A 21,096-nucleotide genomic window follows, 5' to 3' on the forward strand; every position below is an offset into this window, starting at 1 on the left:
CTAAAAAATAACTTATTTTTATCTAAGCATTTAATATACTTACAAACCAAAAATAGTTGGTAGACTTATGTTTATTTCATTTATGTTTCACTTTCGTGGATGGAGTGACTTTTGTCATGATTGTAAGTGGTAAACAAAATGTTTATTAGAATCTGAGTTTAACACCTATCCTTGTTTGAATTATATGTCAAATGGGGATGTATAAATAGAGGTTTGGTAAACAAATTATTATTTCTTGTTTCATATCAGTCTTTGGCCAAAATGAATTTATGGAATCCCAGATCAGTTCATTCAGTATTTAAAAATGCTGAGTACTCTGATATTTCTGAGAAAACCAACACACAAAGAATTTGTCAGATCAGCTCCTGCTTTTAACAGAAAAAGTGTTGATAACAAGATCTGTTGTCCATGATGGAAGTCAGATCAGCACTATTTTCATTTAGTAGCAAGTAGGCATAATTCATCTCTGTCAGTATGACCATCCATTCAGAAGGAATAGCAATAACAAGATTTTCAAACTGGATAACATGGTGGCCATGTTGGATGTCAGATCAGCACCATCATTTAGGACAAACTTGAGATCATATGACATCTTCTAGTTAAAAAGCAAATTGTTTAGAAGGCTATTTTCTCTCAAAATACTTACTCGTGACATTACCATTAGGAATAAATTCCACTACCTTTTGAATCCAGCCATCATAGAATGCCGAAAATGATCATCCTCACTACCTATATACAATACAGATTAAGGGAAGAACTCTTCCCAACCTTTTCCCATCCCCTTCCAACAAAATGGTGGATTCCTGATCAGTGATTATGGTGCATATCCAGCTGGATGACTGGACTGGTCAGCATCCCAAACAATGTTATATAGCCTAGAATGAAGGCAAAATGCATCATCCACAAACCCACGTGCCCAGAACCACAGACCCTAAGACCAAGATCAAATATGCGGAAGATGCCTTAAAGACACTGAGCAACCTAGAATAGGGAGTACAGTGTCCCTTAAGCTCCAGGCACTCAATGGAGAAATAAGAAGGAATAAAGTCACACAAGGCCAGATACTGTCACCTCTTGGACTAGTCACTACCACTGTGACTCTGACAATGCTTCTGAAGAGTATTATCCCCTGTGCAGCTTTTCTGACGTAAAGGTTATGGCAGACACTGAATGCATTACTTTTGTTGTAAGGTGCACCACAGTGACAGTGTCTTTGGATGCAAATGTAGTATGATACAGTACATCTCTCTGGACTTGCATCATTGGTCTTAAGTCCTAAGCATATGTTTCCAACCATGATGCACACATAATGCATTTAGTTTGATAAACACATGACACATTCAAGACAAACACCAGGTGTGGCCTCAATTGCCTTAAATATATTGCATTTTGTACACTTCATCAACATGGTAAATCAATTTTCTGAAAGGGAATGATGACAAATATTTCAATAAATAACAAATTGAAAGTGTTTAAGTGTGCAAACAATCAATGCGTGTTACATAATAAGTACAGAAATACCAGCAGTGTGCACATAAATAACCAACAATTGGCCATGGGGTTGTAATCTGGTACAGTTTCTTCCCTCTATCTATCTGATATATAAACCATATAGATGGGAATGATGACATTTTCATCTTTCTGGGAGATAGGTAGCAGAGTTTATTTCCATAAATTTACATGATCAAAACTCAATGGCTTTGAAGGTACCCGTTTTCACATCACATATTTTTTAAGAGCAGATTAAGACAGTCACTATTGGTCAGGAACATAAAAGCTGACAGGTGATTTAAATAGCTAAATAAATAAATAAATAATAAATAATAAATAAATAAAGCGAAACTTATGACTCTGAAAGTCCAAGTTTTCATAGCACTTGATTATTAAGTGCAGATTATTTAGATTATTGCAAAATCAAAATCTCAAACACACACACACACACTACAGTATTTGCTGTATGCTCATACTTTCATACGATTTGAATTGTAAAGAAACTTTCATAAAAATGCTGATGAGGTCAAACAGATGTCTGCACTGGTTGACTGGTTCTGCTGTTGAAAGTGTCCCAGTAGCCAAGTCTTAAAAGTTTTCACTGAGACAATATATAATTTCTAAACAGGCTGCTTGCATGACTGTGAAGCTATCTTCACAAAATGTATGCCTTGGTAAAAACTTTAGACATAGTGTATTATTTAACAAACATTTTAGTTGAATATAGAAATGGAAGATATATACAACTTTCAAAATGTTTAACTAACACCTTAACACTGCTTATGATAATGAAATCACTTCTTAAAAAGTGACACCTATATCTTATCATGTACTGGTGATACAATAAATACTTAGAAAGGAACAAAATAATGGCCATTAGATTCACTAAAAATTAAACTCGTTGATTTTCAATCAAGACAAATTACCTGATACAACATGATAGGTTCAATATGATACCCCAGGAGTTTGGCAAACTGCTGCACCAACGCTGTCTTCCCACACCCCTGGAAACAGAATAATATGAATACTACATGCTAAAATATTTAATGTTTATTAGTTATTGATTGACTGATTGATTGGTTGATTGATTTATATTTTTAAAGATGGTTGTCTTCTAAAGCAGCAGGATCTGCTTAAAATCCAGGGTCAAATTTTTTTAAACCCCTGCTCATTGCAGGCCTAAATTTTAGTCCCTCCATGCACAAACACTATTCCAACCTACTGCAGACTTTTTGTTGTTGTTGTTATTGTTGTGGGGTTTAGCGCCATTTTTCAGCACACGATGGGATATGCATGGCGGCCAGTATTAATGGTGGAGGAAGAATCCGGGAAAACCCCAGGAAGAACCACCGACACACGAGAAGCTACTGGCAAGCTTTCTCACATACGCACATTAGCCGAATCCTAGATTCAAACCCACACAGACAGAGGTTAGATGGCAGTGATCCGTAACGGAGAGCGCTTTAGACCACTCAGCCACTCAGGGACCCCTATTGAAGACTAAACTGTTATTCCTTTGTATGATTTGATTACACAGCCTATACTCTATGTACATATTTTTAACCATGTACATGGTTTTATATGTCTCAGTTTATTTTCCAAAGCTATATGTAATAAAATTATACAAAAAATAGCATTTATATTTGGTTTTATGGTTAAAATGATGCAGAGAAAGTCCTCATCAAACAAATCTAATATGAGTATATACATTTATTGACCTATTTCCTAATGAATATCTTACACATGGTATAGTGTTTCAGGTAATATTTGTCAACTGTAACAAAGACCACAGTTAAATTAATTAATGCAGACATTATTTCTTGTATCAAAATTTATATTTCATGTGAATTTTGCAGGTCTAGTCTACATGTACATTACAAATTCATACTTCTTGATAAAATATTTTATTTTTAGTCATGATTAATTTAAAACGCCATTTTTAGTGACATAATTCTTAACATGTAACTCCTGTTAGAAGTTCTCTTACATCTCTCCATTCATGTATATATGTAAAGAACATTGTCTAAGTAGTGTAGGATGCCTGTGTTATGTATGTTGTTTACTGCTTTAAACATTTTTCTTTGTAACATTTTCTTCTAGCCATAAATGTTTTTTTATTTCTGCAAGTTTTACCTCAGTTTTTTTTTAAAACTCCATTTTATTAACATTCAGCATGTAGAGGGGATCTTACATGAGTAATAATTTCAATTGAAATTTATAAAATTAGTTGAACAATTTCTATCTTTTGCAAGCCTTGATGAACAAAAGGTTTTAATTATTCAATGATTTTCATAAATTTGTTCTGAACTGATTTTTTTTTAAACGAGTAAACTGCAGACTCTAGTAGTAAAATGACATGCGATTCTTTTGAATAATGTTACAACATCATTTGCAATGTTGTGAGGTGTTATTTACACATTACATATCTGATATTGGTACGTTAAATTCAAATACTGTGGTAGTCATGTGATAAATTCACATGATCACAGATACTGCAGAGAGATCTAACATTCTTTAATGAAATTATTACCTGTTTATTTTGGGTTTTATTTATGGCTGACATCTGGTAAAATTGGCAAGTTCAATAAATATTGAATAATGTCTTTTTACAGGCTACAATACCTTTGTGCAATGAAAAACCTACTGCAAGCTTATGAGGTAGTGTCACAGACTCATATATAAATATTCTCTGAAACAAGTGCTCAACAAAAGACAACTCATCTGCAAAAACAATGTCTAGGCATACACTGCAACATTAAGCTTATTCTGGTGTGATTAGGATAATCTTGAAATACATCTATGTTTACAGGCCAGAACATAAATGTTGCAGATAACCATGATGTACTAAATAATGAACGATTGCAACTGTCCACAATTAATTCTTACCCGAGGTCCAATGATACAGAAATCTTTAACAAGGTGAGATTGCATCATTTCTGCCAGGAACTGACTATGGTAACCAGTCTGAACAAATGTGGAACCCTTAACTCCAGCTGGTGATGATATAGAACCAGTCTGAACCTGTAGTGGAGAGTGACAAGACAAAGTGTAATCATTTAATAAAATTCTTGTGCTAAAACATGAAGTAAGATACACATGTATACTGATATCATAAATGCTGTAAAAGGGAAACAATTTACATTTTTATTTAATACAATCTCTTGTAGCAGAGTAAATCTGGCTTTGAGCAACCTCTTCTATGAGTAACCAAATGTAACTTATGACCAACACTGCCAATATATTTATCAATTTTATTATGTAAACACGCTATTTTCAATAATGACAAGCTGAACATGACCAGTGGCCATGATTTAAAAAAAAATATGTTTCAATGCTGCTATGACCTAAATACTGCTGAACCAAAACACACCACCGACCTTTTAACCACAATTACTAAGGAATGTCAACAAAAAATAATTTAGGCAGGTATGTCCTAAAACTGTGCTATTACTCAGAAAATATACCCCCCGCCAAAGTATACAAGCTTTTTTATTTGCATATTTGTATCCTGCTGTATTAGTGTGTGAGGTATTAATCCTGGTGAACCAAAGTGCTGAGTATTATGAGGTGACCTCTGATGGAAGGTGCTCTACCAAGAATTTCCTACTACAGCAGCATTCTAGAAATAGTGACCCCATTGGTAAGCATGATATCAAAGTGAGAGAACAAAATTAATTCAAAAATGTTATGTAAAGGCGCATATTTTTAAAAAAAGTTTCAAGATTCATAAATTTAATTTATATCACATTATACCTGAGTTGCATTCATGAAATAAGAATGATGTTCTCATATTTCTAATTAATTCCAATCCCTGTAAACTTAATTGATATGTCTCTGGTACAGAAAGCACCTCACATAATTTGAAAAAAATGACCATGTTCATTAACTTGCCTTAATACCACTATCAAAGAATTCACACAGAAACTAACAATACACCCTTAATGGGTCTCACAGGTTAGATAAAATTTTTTATCGACAACAGCTTAAGTCATGAAGCCAAATCTGCATCACGTAACATATAAAAAGCAGACAACTGGCTGACAAAGTGCCCAATACAATTTTATGAATGAAAAGTACAAAAAAGGGATTGGATTTGGAATGAATGAGATTTGATAAATTACTTAAATGTGTACATGTAATTCTAAAATTCAAAGATTTTTTAATACAATGAACAGTGTTTATTTTAATTTTACAACTATGGGAACAAGTAAATCTCTTATCTAGAATTACCATATATCTTTTTACTGAACATTTTTATTCATGCAGAGTAGGGGTCGTCTCATAACCTAAACATGCAAAAAAAATTATATAAATCTATGAGCAATGTTGGAAACTCTTGATGTCTTTATGTTTTCATGCCACTATTCCCTTGAAAAAACTGATAAATCTATGAGTAATATTGGAAACTCTAGATGGCTGCAGTACACTAAACTACTGTCCATGTTTTTATATTTTCATGCCACTATTCCCTTTCAGAAATGTTATACATTGTGTTTATCCAATTTATGTCAAGTACTCATTACACAATAATTGTATCTAGTTATTTGGATTTTTATCAATTGAAAATATTATGAATAATTAATTACTACCCAATGCAATGTGAAGTGTCTGTGTGTGTGTGTGTGATTAGGAATTTTTAACGTAGCTTTAACAATTTTTCAGTCATACTGCTACGATGTCTGCAGTGTGGCAGTTTATAGTGATGTCTAGCACTGGGGCATCATGATGCCAACATATAGCTTGATGTCCCACCCAGTCACATTATACTGACACCAGGCCGACTAGTCCTAACACTAACTTCTTAATGATGAGCGCCAAGCGAAGCAGCTGTTAGTACCATTTTTGTAAGTCTTTGGTATGACTCAGCTGGGGTTCAAACCAACGACTTCCTGCTTCTGAGGCGGACACTCTAACCACAAAAACATTGGAGTGGTAAAACTGAGTATTAATTTAGTTGATAGCAAAAGTGAAGTGTCTATCATTGTTGTTTACCAAGTGTATTGCTCCCAAAGTCCTAACAAACTGTGTTTGTATTAATATTTCTGTTTTGATGTATAACCGCTTTATTTAATGCAATAAAGGTTGTTTTTTTAAGTTGCATTTTCCTTTCCCATATTAGATTTAATTCCCTAGAGTGTTATTTCCCATGTTTTCTGTCAGCACATGCAGCTTGATAAGGCCTTGGCTTGTAAAGGCAGCACTCCTTTGTCTTCAAGTCAACATTCTTTTCGTTCGAGCTGCAAATTTAGCACATACACAATGTTTAGTGCCAAGTAGAGTTCTAACTCTTCCAGTCAAATGTTTGACCTTAATCCCTTAGCTTGTTTTCCAATGTGACAACCCTTTGATCTAACCACATGAATTAAGAATAAAATACATATACAGTAATTGTGAGCATTATTTTCTTTTCACCAAGAAAATGGTTATCCAGCACAGACCTGATGTGAGAGACAAATTTTGCTTGACAGAAGGGGTTGTCTCCCGTCAAGAAAGATTTAATTTCTTTATAATAGCACAAACTCCTGGTCAAAACTGACCAAACAAAATTTTATATAATAGGTTAATTAATGCAAATTTCTTAGAATGTTTAAAATTTTACTGAGTGTCAACCAAAACTGAAAAATACATTAGATTACATTCTAAAATACACCCATCTGAGGAAAATCACTTGTATGTTCCTTTATCTTATCCAAGGGAGTATGAGTTACTCTTTATGTGCCTTCTTGTTATCCAAGGGTCCCAGAGTTAAGTGTCTTTTTGTTATCCAAGAGGTTGTTTGTCACCATAAGAAATAATCATATAAAATCATTGAAAATGCCATCAAGAAAAATACAAATGTTTCAAATTTGCAAGCGCTAATTATAAAATGAAAGCTAGCCATGAGAACTATGGTACAAGTAACAAACTGACCATAAGTAACTCTGGGGAACAAGACCAAGACAAAATATTTTCCAACATTTTGAACACAAGACTGGCTGAAATCTATAACTTACAGATGATAACCCTGTCAAGAGTAGTGTTTGCTTTAATAACATGAGATGAGACAGCAAATCATCAAACACAAATGAACACTGTTGTTTCCTTATTTTGTTGTTGTATTCAGCTTTTGTGGGTTTATAAAAAAAGTAAGACATTTTCATGGTAATTAAATTTGTGGATTTGCCTCTGCAAAATTTCAAAATTGATAGATATTTAATTTCATGGATCAACCTCGAACAAATACCCCAAGTAAAGACACAAAACAATGAAATCATCCAGATAACAAAGCATGGTTGCTTGAATGTTTAAAACAATACTACCACCAGTATGAGCACAAACACTTACCGAATCATCATATCCAAGTGCTCCACATCAGATCTGATGTAGGAAAAAACACCAAGCCATCTGGTTAGTGAAACACCATAGCCAAGTGCTCCACATTGTATAAATCCCTTTATTTATTAAATACATGTACTCTGCTTTGTTTTTTTTATATGTACAATGATACCCAAGGGCGACTTAAGTATACTGTACAATATTTTGAAACAGTGAGTTCGGTTCACCCTATGCCGCACATGCAAAGTGCATTCATTGGGAAAAACCAAATACTTCCAGCGCACAGATGATTTATGACTGCATCATCTGTGTATAAATGCCTCACTGTAAGACTAAATTTTCTCATTATAAAATGTCTTGTCAGTGAGTGGTCTACTTAAGGACTTGCACATCTTCAGCTGTAGAGCTATGTGAGTTATTTATTAATTTCTTGTGTACAAGTTGTAACTATTGTACTATCATGTTTATTTTTGTATATTTTCTATATTGCTTCAGCTTACATAGTATAATGCAAATATTTTCTATTCTTGTTTGCGACTTAGCAAGAGATTTATATGAGCAATATAAAGTTACATTTTTAAGAAATATTTAGTACTGTAGGATTCTTATCTGGCACAGGTAGGTTTACTTCTAAACCTGTTTATGGTTATCATGTACTTTGTAGAGCTTACCATATATAACATCATTACATGTCATGGTATATGCCCATGTCATGCATAGTACAGGGTGTTAGATGTATTTTCAGCTGATCAGAGTTGCATCTGTAAAGCTGATTGGAGTTGACGTAATACCAGCTGTAAAGCTGAACCATAGCAGGTAGAGCTGAGTGAACAGTGTTGCTGGTCGAGTAGCAGGTGATCTGGCTTTGCTGACCGATTGGTGGGCACTAATTGCCTAGTTAACCAAGGAAATGAACGGTGGTCAGTGACTATCTGGAATACTGACTGCTTGAGTGACCAGTGTGACTGTTTGCCAAGTGTGCTGGTGATGGAGTGTGTAATTCCATACATGTAATCTTTTAGCCGTAGCTAATTTTGGGGTTTGCAATACCCAGTGTTTTGGGATTGTAAAGATATTTTGTATATCTGTCCCTTTATTAGGTTCATGCAGATTATGTTAATTTTTCCAATATTTGGATTTTATACAGGCACATATTAATCATAATTCTTTTCTTCTTCAAGTCATTCATCATTAAACATTGTATCTGTATCACCATCAAAAGTTGTTATAAATCCGAAATCCTACCTGGTTATCTTGTTACAATTTGTGCAAGTCAATGTATTTTTATAATGGAGAAGCTGCATTACCTTAAGCTGGTAATTTTTCCTTCCCTGAGCTAGAGTAACCTGTGCCACACCATCAGACAGCCTCTCCACTGGCCCAAGACTGAAGGTCTGACTTTGTTCTGTTGGCAACTCAAATTTCTAGTAAACAGAAAAAAATCAATTAAAAAAAATGATCATAACTAAAACCTTGAAAGATATGTTAATATAACACCTGCTCAATAATTTGCAATTCTGTTTCTAACTGCTTATTAAATGTACTGTTTTTAACACAAGTCATTCAGAGATGACGTATGCCCTTGGTTCCCTGCATATGTAAATACTCCTACTGAAAGCACCCAGTAGTCCAAAATTCTAAATGTTTGTACTGCTTATGCTAGTACCCTATTGTCCATTACTCTCTCATTTTGTACTGCTTATGCTAGTACCCTATTGTCCATTACTCTCATTTTGTACTGCTTATGCTAGTACCCTATTGTCCATTACTCTCTCATTTTGTACTGCTTATGCTAGTACCCTATTGTCCATTACTCTCTCATTTTGTACTGCTTATGCTAGTACCCTATTGTCCATTACTCTCATTTTGTACTGCTTATGCTAGTACCATATTGTCCATTACTCTCTCATTTTGTACTGCTTATGCTAGTACCCTATTGTCCATTACTCTCATTTTGTACTGCTTATGCTAGTACCCTACTGTCCTGTACTCTTATGTTTAGTACTATTTATGCTAGTAACTTATTGTTCAGTACTCTCACATTCTTATGCTAGTACCCTACACTCATGTACTCTCACATTTTGTACAGCTTATGCTAGTACCCTATTTTCCTGTGCTCCCATGTTTTGTACTGTTTTTGCTAGTACCCTACTGTCCTGTACTCTCATGTTTTGTACTGTTTTTTGCTAGTACCCTGCTGTCCTGTGCTCTCATGTTTTGTACTGTTTTTGCTAGTATCCTACTGTCCTGTGCTCTCATGTTTTGTACTGTTTTTGCTAGTACCCTACTGTCCTGTGCTCTCATGTTTTATACTGTTTTTGCTAGTACCCTACTGTCCTGTACTCTCATGTTTTGTACTGTTTTTGCTAGTACCCTACTGTCCTGTACTCTCATGTTTTGTACTGTTTTTGCTAGTACCTTACTGTCCTGTACTCTCATGTTTTGTACTGTTTTTTGCTAGTACCCTACTGTCCTGTGCTCTCATGTTTTGTATTGTTTTTGCTAGTACCCTACTGTCCTGTGCTCTCATGTTTTGTACTGTTTTTGCTAGTACCCTACTGTCCTGTGCTCCCATGTTTTGTACTGTTTTTGCTAGTACCCTACTGTCCTGTGCTCCCATGTTTGGTACTGTTTTTGCTAGTACCCTACAGTCCTGTGCTCCCATGTTTTGTACTGTTTTTGCTAGTACCCTACTGTCCTGTACTCCCATGTTTTGTACTGTTTTTGCTAGTACCCTACTGTCCTGTACTCCCATGTTTGGTACTGTTTTTGCTAGTACCCTACTGTCCTGTACTCCCATGTTTGGTACTGTTTTTGCTAGTACCCTACAGTCCTGTACTCCCATGTTTTGTACTGTTTTTGCTAGTACCCTACTGTCCTGTACTCTCATGTGTTGGTACTGTTTTTGCTAGTACCCTACTGTCCTGTACTCTCATGTGTTGGTACTGTTTTTGCTAGTACCCTACTGTCCTGTACTCTCATGTTTTGGTACTGTTTTTGCTAGTACCCTACTGTCCTGTACTCCCATGTTTGGTACTGTTTTTGCTAGTACCCTACTGTCCTGTACTCCCATGTTTTGTACTGTTTTTGCTAGTACCCTACTGTCCTGTACTCTCATGTTTTGTACTGTTTTTGCTAGTACCCTACTGTCCTGTACTCTCATGTGTTGGTACTGTTTTTGCTAGTACCCTACTGTCCTGTACTCTCATGTTTTGGTACTGTTTTTGCTAGTACCCTACTGTCCTGTACTCTCATGTTTTGGTACTGTTTTTGCTAGTACCCTACTGTCCTGTACTCCCATGTTTGGTACTGTTTTTGCTAGTACCCTACTGTCCTGTACTCCCATGTTTTGTACTGTTTTTGCTAGTACCCTACTGTCCTGTACTCTCATGTTTTGTACTGTTTTTGCTAGTACCCTACTGTCCTGTACTCTCATGTGTTGGTACTGTTTTTGCTAGTACCCTACTGTCCTGTACTCTCATGTTTTGGTACTGTTTTTGCTAGGGCAAAACTCATCAAGTAAATCTTTTATACTCCTTATACTAGTACCCGATTGTCCCATACTTTCAATTTTTATTCTGCTTATAGTAGTCTCCAATGTAATCTCATCTTTTACAATGCTTAGGATAGTACCCTATTAATCTCATCTTTTACACTGTTTATAATAGTACCCTATTAATCTCATCTTTTACACTGCTTATGATAGTACCCTATGGTCCAACATGCTCATTTTTTATACTTAGGCTAGTACATTTTAGGATAAGAATTCTCTACTTCTATGGACTGGGCAGTCCATACATCTAAATTTAAACATAAAAGATAATAGGTATCTCATGTACAAAATATACAGACACATCAACAACTACAGAATGTGTCCAGCAATTGTAACAATGATACTGTCATCAATGAAAATACATACTTACTCATAGCTTCAATAAAACTTATTATACTTTACAAACATAGAGGCCATGTTCCATCTGGGAAGTTTAATAAAAATGAAGACTATTATTATAATCAATAACTACCTGTAATGACTGTATGTCTTTGGACACTATAAGTCAAGGGATGCCGCAAATTATTTTCAAAAAGTAATTTTTTTATGACCTATAAATGTTGGGACACAAAATTATAGCAATTTTTTTCATGTATTATAAATCTTGAGACACCTTCAACATTATTTTGAAAAGTAAAAGAAATATATTAAATTTTCTTCTGTTTCCTTATTATTTCTACCCAATTAAAATGTGTATAATTTGATCGATCACCAGAGTTGAGAATTAGCAGGTTGCTGTGAGCATTTACAACAGTAACCTATCCCTTTTGTCTTCAGTTTATTATTGTTTGTTTAAGCATTATTGCATTTGTGTGGATTAATGTCATAGAACAAATGGTTTATTGGCATTGGCGCTAGACAAAAATCCCCCTTTTCACAGACCAGTTTCATGGTTCAAACAATTACCTGGTCTTCTGTGAGAAAACAAAGGACAAATCTGCCAATTATAAAGAAAAGGAAATGCCAAAACAACCAGCTGTCTAAATTCAAAGGTGGAATGAACAATGTGTTGAAAGTTACGAATTTGTATTATGATAAACACAAACTAAAATGTATCAATGATGATCAGTTATGTGAATATACTGTATGCTGGCTATGCGACTTGTGTAATTAAAGTTGTGTGTCATTTCATATAATTTACATCACTTCATTGGATAGCTTATATCTTGGAAAAACAGTAATTCTTGAGTGGCACGTGGTTCAAAATAAATGAAATAGCTGTCAATGTCTTTTATAAATGTGGTTTGAGAGAATGAGATTTGGTAATAACAATGAATAAAGCAAAACTGTATCTAGTATTCTTGGGAATAAACAAGGATATACATTTTGCAGCATGTAAGTACTGTTCTGTACATACAGACCAGTCACCTGGTAAGCTGAGCACCTGTGAATTAATGAAGTTTTTATTGACCTTTATTTCATGTTGGAAAAATCAGAAAATGTGCACATGCAAAATTATAACATAATAACCATCATGGTAGTTTATAACAGTTTACTGATGTAGTAAATGAACAAGAGCTGGTCACTGCAGTATGTCAATCTTGCCAATTTTGTCTCGACTTTTATTTTTACATCTATATAATTTCTGGGACACCGAAAATGCTTTAATTTCTTTAATGCATATAAATTTTTGTTATTTTTTTAGTATAAAAACAGTATAGTGTATTAGGAATACTTTGTAAACAAAATATGTAGGTCATTTAGTACACGCTTAGCTATCTATGTTCATTTAGTTGTTGTTGCTGTTGTAAGGTTTAATGCCATTTTTCAGCACATGATAGGCTATTCATGGCAGCCAGTATAACTGGTGGAGGAAGAACCCTGGAAAACCCCGGGAAGAACCACCAACCCACGAGAAGCTACTGGCAGTCTTTCTCACGCACCCACACTAGCCGAGCCTGAGACTCGAACTCACGCAGACAGAGGTGAGATGGCAGTGATCCGTAATGGTGAGCGCTTTAGACCACTCGGCCACTCGGGGCCCCTTGTTCATTTAGTACACGCTTTAACTATGTATGCTGATTTAGTACATGCTTTAACTATGTATGTTCATTTAGCACACACTTTTACTCTCAGTTTATTAAACAAGTTGTTTAATCCATTTGAAAGTAGAGATGATAAAGTTAACAATATGGACGAGTTAACCAAGTCAGAAATTAAACATTCTAATGAGCAACTGAATGAATGTGATATTTGCAATGTCAACAAAAAAAATGAGAGACACATTAACTGAAAATACCATTCTGATCATTTAAACAGTTACTGAGGAGAAATATTCATAACTTTTCATAAATAGAATGATTTAGACTTAGACCAGTGCTCACTATGATCTACAAAAATTGCAAAGAATACTGAGGCTAAGGGCTAATGCATATCTATCTGAGATGAACCATTTTACTAGCTAGTCAGAATACTGAATTCATAAAAAAAATCGGGCTTAAGGTTTTGGCAGGAAACTAAGAGCCTTAGACCCAACAAGCCAAGATGACAAAAAAATATTATTTCTACTGGGTAACTGGACTGTTACACAAAAGTTCGTTCGCAATTTTCCTGTTTAACAATTTTGATGCAATGTTAGTCTAGCAATAGAAGACATATGGTACAGGTCATAGCTGGGGTCCCTCCTACAGTGAGCATGCAAGTGACAGGGCATAAACATGTATTTTCTTTAGCTAGTAATAGCAACGGTAGTTAATATTCTTACATGTATGCATCCTGAATTTCCTCAAAATGTACATTCTTAGTTAGTTCAGCAAATCCCAGTGACATAATCCATGTCATACCTGATACACACCAAACTGTAATTATGTTTTAAATCTTCAAATGAAACTAGAGCAACTGTAACAGCTCATATTCATAAACTCCTTATGCTTGTTACTGCATATTTCAACCTACTACATCACAATACCACCCCCCCTCCAAAAAGATACTTGGACAGGTAACCAGGTGCCATCATGTAAGTCTGACATATTGTACAATGCTTCTTATTCCTTATGACTGCCAATATAAAGGCTGAACTGGACATATCAGAAAATGTCATACAGTTGAATTTGTTACATATGCCTTTTACCCACTACCAGAAACCCGCAAGGCAGAATCCAAAGATGACCCTCATTCCTTTGTAGATGGTAACCAATAAGGAACATAACAAAAAAGTCTTGTGAATTTGTACCCAGTGGTTTAGAAGATGTGGTAAAAAACTTAAAAAGGGCTGGATGAAAGGTATCAAAATATCTCTACCAAAGCATTTTACTTGTTGGTTTTTGGACAAATGTCATCAAAATATTTTCACTAAAGCATGGAATTAAATTTATACATCATCTGACTTGTTGCTTTGTGGATAAATGGTTTCACAATATTTTCACTAAAGCATGGAATTAAATTTGTATGTCATTATACTTGTTGCTTTTTGGACAAATGGCATCAAAATATTTTCACTAAAACATGGAATTAAATTTGTATGTCATTATACTTGTTGCTTCTTGGACAAATGGCATCAAAATATTTTCACTAAAGCATGGAATTAAATTTGTATGTCATCTTACTTGTTGCTATCTGGATGAATGGTATCATCTCTTGCCTATCTTGGCATCCGTCCGTCTACGAGAGACGATGGCATAGCTCCAAAGTACGCTTTTGCTTATCCTTCTTTTTAGCTCTCTTTTCAGCTTGCTTTATTCTTCTCTTTTCCTCTGCGTTTTGAACTCCCTGCCTGACAGCTAGACGCCAGCTGGAACGGTTGTTTGCACAGCTCTCCCAGTCGTTGACATTGATGTTTGCTGTCTTCATATCCTTCTTGCAAACATCTTTGTAGCGCAGATGTGGTCGTCCAGTTGGTCGTGCACCTTCTGCTAACTCCCCATATAACAGGTCCTTGGGAATGCGACCTGGGTCCATTCTCTTGACATGGCCGAGCCAGCGAAGGCGCCTCTCGCTGAGTATGGAGAACATGCTGTTCATGTTGGCGCGTTCTAGAACCTCTGTGTTGGGTACTTTGTCCTGCCACTGGATGTGCAGAATGCGCCGCAGACATCTCAGGTGGAAGCTGTTGAGTTTCCTCTCGTGTCTTGCATAGGTGGTCCATGTTTCGCTGCTGTAGAGAAGTGAGCTGAGCACGCACGCTTGGTAGACACGCAGTTTGGTCTTCTCTGTGAGGTTGGGGTTGTTCCAGACCCTCTGGTTAAGTCTGGCCATCACTGCTGCTGCCTTGGCAATCCTGCCGCCCACCTCAGAATCAATGGAGAGTGAGCTGGAGATGTTAGACCCGAGGTATGTGAAGTTCTCGACAACTTCCAAATTGTACCCATCGATGGAGACAGAGGGAGGGGAGTCTGTGTCCTGTGCCATGACATTTGTTTTCTTCAAACTGATGGTCAGTCCAAATTCCTTACATGCATGGGAGAGGCAGCATACCAGCTGCTGAAGTCCATCTTCCGTGTGTGATGTCAAGGCTGCATCGTCGGCAAAGAGCAATTCACGGATGAGTACCTCTGTGACTTTAGTCTTAGCACGGAGATGGGTGATGTTGAACAGCTTGCCGTCAGCCCTGGTATGGATGTACACTCCCTCGCTGCAGTCCTTGAATGCGTACTGGAGAAGCATGGAGAAGAAGATGGCAAAGAGCGTCGGTGCAAGGACACAGCCTTGTTTGACTCCGCTAACGACTGGGAATGCTTCAGATGTTGCGCCATTGAAGCACACTGTGCTGTGCATGTTCTCGTGGAACGACATAATGACAGCAAGCAGACATGGGGGGCAGCCGATCTTCTGCAGAAGTCTGAAGAGTCCACTCCGACTAACCATGTCAAACGCCTTCGTCAGGTCTATGAAGGCAACGTAGAGGGGCATCCGCTGCTCGCGACACTTCTCCTGCAGCTGACGTAGTGAGAAGATCATGTCTACAGTTGACCTGCCGGCTCGAAATCCACACTGGGATTCTGGGTAGACGCGGGAGGCTAGGATCTGCAAGCGTGCCAAGGCAACACAGGCGAAGGCCTTTCCGACGATGCTGAGGAGGGAGATGCCCCGATAGTTGTTGCAGTCGCTACGGTCTCCTTTGTTTTTGTACAAAAGTGACGATGTTGGCATCACGCATGTCCTGTGGGATGTATCCCTGTTCCCAGCAAAGGCAGAGGAGTGTGTGTAGGGGCTGGAGCAGTGCTGGTTTTCCGCTCTTGATGACTTCAGGCGGAATGCCGTCGCTTCCGGGAGCCTTCCCACAGGCAAGGCAATCGATGGCTTTTCCGAGCTCTTCCAGGGTGGGCTGTGTGTCCAGCTCCTCCATGACAGGCAGGTCTGGAATGGCGTCCAGGGCAGTTCCAGTGACATTGTTTTGGGTTGCATATAGCTCGAGATAGTGCTCAACCCATCGCTGCAGTTGTTTCCCCTGGTCTGTGATGACTTCGCCCGTCTTGGACTTGAGGGGGGCGGTCTTGTAGCTGGGGGGGCCTGTCGCTTGTTTGATACCCTCATACATTCCTCTTGTATCCCCGGTGTCAGCAGCTGTCTGTATACTGTTGCAAAGGTTCAGCCAGTAGGTGTTGGCACAGCGGCGGGCGGTCTTCTGGGCGTTATTCCTTGCAATCCTGAGGGCTTGTAGTGTTCTGGGGCTAGGTGCAGCCTTGTATGCCAGGAGGGCTTTCCTCTTTGCCTCAGTCACGGGCTCCATCTCCTCCCAGTTTGCCTCATACCAGTCGACATTCTTTCGCTCCCTCTTCCCGTAAGCTGTGATGGCTGAATTGTACACAGAGTCACGGATATGGGACCACTTGGAATCAATGGTGTCATCAGGTGTCACTTTGGTGAGGGCTTCCTTCAGTTTGCTGATGAACTGCTGTGTTTTCTCTGGGTTGCTTGCACAGCAGGTGTTGATACGTGGGTGACCCTTCTTCTTGGCGTGGTGCAGCTTCTTGGGTAATATTCGCACCTTGCTGGCCACGAGGGAATGGTCCGTGTCACAATCGGCACTGTGGTAGCTGCGGGTAAGAAGGACACTGGCCAGTTCTGCATGCCTGGTGATGACGAGGTCAAGCTGGTGCCAGTGGCGTGAACATGGGTGTCTCCACGACACCTGGTGGATCTCCTTGCATTTGAAGAAAGTGTTTGTCACACATAGGCTGTGGGAGCAGCACATCTCCAGCAGTCGCTGACCATTCTCGTTGATCTTGCCCCTTCCGTAAAAGCCGAGACAGGTGGACCAGGCCTCATGGTCAGCTCCCACTCTAGCATTGAAGTCTCCTAGTAAGTAAAGGCTTTCATTGTTGGGGATACTGGATATTGCCTGATCCAGAGCCTCATAAAACTTGTCTTTCTCCTCGTAGGTGGAGTAGAGGGTTGGAGCGTACACACTGAAGATGTTGACCGGGTCTAAGGATGTTGACAGCCGGAGGGCAAGGATTCTCTCAGTACCTGATGATGGAGGTTCAATGAAGGCGATTAGCGTGTTCTTAACGGCAAAGCCTACACCATGCTGCCTAGGTTCATCCAAGGGCTTCCCCTGCCAAAAGAATGTGTAATTGGCTTCCCTGATGGTGCCGCTGTCAGCCAGTCGGGTCTCCTGGAGGCAGGCAATGTCGATGTTCAGTCAGGAGAGTTCTCTGTCAATGATGGCAGTCTTCCGTGCATCATCGATCTGCTGTAGGTCAGTGGTCAATCCAGGACACATGGTCCTGATGTTCCAGGTTGCAAAACGAAGAGTTGGAGTCTTTTTATTTCTTCTTTTAGTCTTTCCTGGTGCAGAGTTTTGTGGCCCACTTGTCGAGATGGTTCTCTAAGCTCCACGCACCCAGTGAAGCAGGCAGGCCATGGCGGGCAGCACCTTACTGACTGGGGGCTGCCCAGCTTGAGGCGGGCGGTAGCTGTCAAGTGAGACCTGATGATCTCTCCCACCGTCAGAAGTAACCCCTGGCGCCAAGCTCTACGCCAATTGAGCTTTGACTTAGAACCGGTAAACTGCTACTTCTCGTGTTGTGCCGATGCCGTACGACGATGCTGGAGTGTCCTCTCCAGTGGAGCTATGAAGCCTGGGCAGGGTGGTATGAAGAATCAGCTGTTGCCCATGCAGCAGATCCCCCCTCTCCATGCAGCTGGTGTGCCCAAGGGAACGACGAATGCCGATACAGCTTGGCACCAACGGCGTCGCAGGAGTTGCCGGAATGACGTTGAAGTCAATGTCATACCGCCTTAGGGACTCCATCTCCAGATTTTCTGTTGGGGTTTACTCCCTTAGCCTTTCCCATGAGTGGGTATAGTCACAAGGCAGCAGAGGTTTGGAATCGGAGTTTTCCTTCTCCTAGATGAGCTACCATCCAAGGTTTACGAGTCCCATCTACCCGAAGCAACTGGTTTTAAGGCGCCAGTGGGCCGCCTTCACCCCTTCTCCTGTTAGTAGAAAACATGGTCTGCCGGGCTTCAAATCTAAGCCACTCGCGAAGGCCAGGAGCTGGATTTTAGTTGACAGAGGCAGTAAGAGACGCAGGCCGTATGGGGCATTTTGGAGGATTGGGGCGCTTGTCTCCCACTCCCACCCCGGGCAATGTCAACCTTAGACCACATCATGGATGGTATCATAGCATCTTCACTAAAGCATGCAAAAAAATGCTGTCATTTGTTTTGTTGCAATTTTGAGGAATGGTATCATAATATCTCCAATAAACCATACTGATAAAATATTTTTTTCATTTGATTTGTTGCATTTTACAAATAGCCACAAAAATAACTATAAATACAAGTCCCTCATTAATAATAAGAAAGTTCTACAGCATTACACTGAACATATCCTTGACTGCAGTCTGTCCCTCCTTTCCTAGCATCACATCATATGGGTACAGTCTCTGTAAGAGGGCATTGGCATTGACATCTGGTAGCTGGTCCTGTTTAAAAAAATATACCAATAAGCTTTAAAACAAAATGTGATATGTATTTGTAGCCAGAAAGTTTACACTTAGCTCACTTAAATTTTCTTTAACAATTTCCATTGTTCCAACTAGAACTGTTATAACTTATTCAAGCTATATTCACCAACATCTGATGATATGCATCTGTAACAAATATTTGTAGGAAAGTATGAGAATGCATCAATGTTTTTCAATGAAGCATTTGATCTGAGCAACAACCAGAATCAACAAACCAAGAAATAAAATTATTCACATCTCTCAGGCAGAAGTAGTGTATAATCATAATCTGCCAAAAGATTTTTAAATTTTTAAATTTGCCAAATATTTTTCCAACCATACTGATTCAGTGGTCATATCACCACAATGGACAGAAACAGACCAGAAGGTTAAAATCGATTTGATACATCTTTTAAGTAGCTAAATTCATATTGGTTTAGTTAACTGTACACCCTTTATTGTCTTCCTTTTGATGAAATTTCTTACTGAAGCTGAGAAAATAATGTTGCACACACAAAAAAGAGGCACACTTCTATTCATTGTTGTTTTTATTATACTTCTACATTCAAGCCTGTTCTTATGATCTTGTCCCCCCACGTACTGTTTGTCTTGTTTATGATATGTATCAAAATTTTTCACTTTTCGAACTACTATACAAATGTTCTGTGAATATGCATATCAGTGTGAAACGCGAAGGGGAGACTAAATCCAAGATGGAAAACCTCTACATTTCAGGATGTATTCTGCTTGGATTCCATATTTCTGTACAAAATTCAAGAGTTCAGGACTCTCTGTACTAATTCAGTTCTCGCTGTAAACCTGTGCAAACACCATGATATTAAAATTCAGTAACTTAAAATTTTGAGTGCTCATGATCAAATTTGTATCAGTATAGACACATCTATGATGACAGATTTTGTGAAAAGAAAACCATAACAGCCGCACCATTTTCTGGATCTATACACATTTGAAATGTGTGCGTTCAATACTGCACCAAAGAGTCAGCTGCTGATTTCAGTAATGAGTCGTCCAAACTCAGGTTGGTTGTTGTTGTTGTAGTAAGGTTTAATGCCATTTCTTAGCACACGATAGGCTATACATGGCGGCCAGTATTAATAGTGGCGGAAGAACCCGGGAAATCCCTGGAAAGAACCACCAACCCTTGAGAAGCTACTGGCAAGCTTTCTCACATACCAACAATGGCCGAATCCGAGACTCGAACCCATGCAGACAGAAATGAGATAGCAGTGATCTGTAACGGAAAGCGCTTTAGACCACTCGGCCACTTGGGGTCCCTCCAAACTCAGGTCTCTAAAGGGATGGAAATTATGTTAATAAAACAATGTCCCTCACTTTTTTCAGTAACAAGTAGGGCAAGCTCTCAAAAGATTGTTTTTACTAAACTCTTACTTTCATTATCAACCAATCAGGGACAGTCAAACCCATATATACACTATTTTATCTTCACTGATTTATAGTTTGGTTCTCGTTCTTTCACATCTGTAGTAATGTGAGTCCTTTAACAACTCTCAATGGTTGTAAGCCTTTTTCAACCATGCTGACTGGACACACTGTAAGACAATGTTCAAGTAACAGAAATACTGTGGGATAACCAGTCAAGTTATCTCCCCTGCAGGGATGCTGCCAGGATTTCAGGATTTACTCTAAAATTTTGTGTGTGTGTGATCTCCAATGAGGAAGTGGTGGCTGGAGGAATAGCCATTGTTAAATATCTCCCTAACGCTTAAATATCTGTCACTCTTTCTTACTGTTCCACTCTGTTAAGGCTCTACTGAAATCAAAATTCTTGAGGAGATGTCATCTCTAGTTGTATAGCGATTATTG

The 21,096-nt window shown here is 38.3% G+C and overlaps 1 protein-coding gene across 1 annotated transcript in view; it reads right to left on the bottom strand.

Moving 5' to 3' along the window:
• Positions 1-21,096, bottom strand: part of LOC149781244 (von Willebrand factor A domain-containing protein 8-like) — a 203,976-nt gene that overhangs the window by 148,590 nt on the left and 34,290 nt on the right. Inside the window, exons 10-13 of the mRNA XM_089935327.1 lie at positions 19,126-19,230; positions 9,114-9,230; positions 4,378-4,512; positions 2,418-2,495 (exon numbers count right to left, since the gene is read on the bottom strand). Coding sequence (XP_089791453.1) covers positions 2,418-2,495; positions 4,378-4,512; positions 9,114-9,230; positions 19,126-19,230 — 435 coding nt within the window. The remainder of the gene's footprint in view (positions 1-2,417; positions 2,496-4,377; positions 4,513-9,113; positions 9,231-19,125; positions 19,231-21,096) is intronic.

Source organism: Sinohyriopsis cumingii, chromosome 15 (genome assembly GCF_028554795.1).
Source record: "Sinohyriopsis cumingii isolate HCF-2022 chromosome 15, ASM2855479v2, whole genome shotgun sequence".
NCBI lineage: Eukaryota > Metazoa > Mollusca > Bivalvia > Unionida > Unionidae > Sinohyriopsis > Sinohyriopsis cumingii.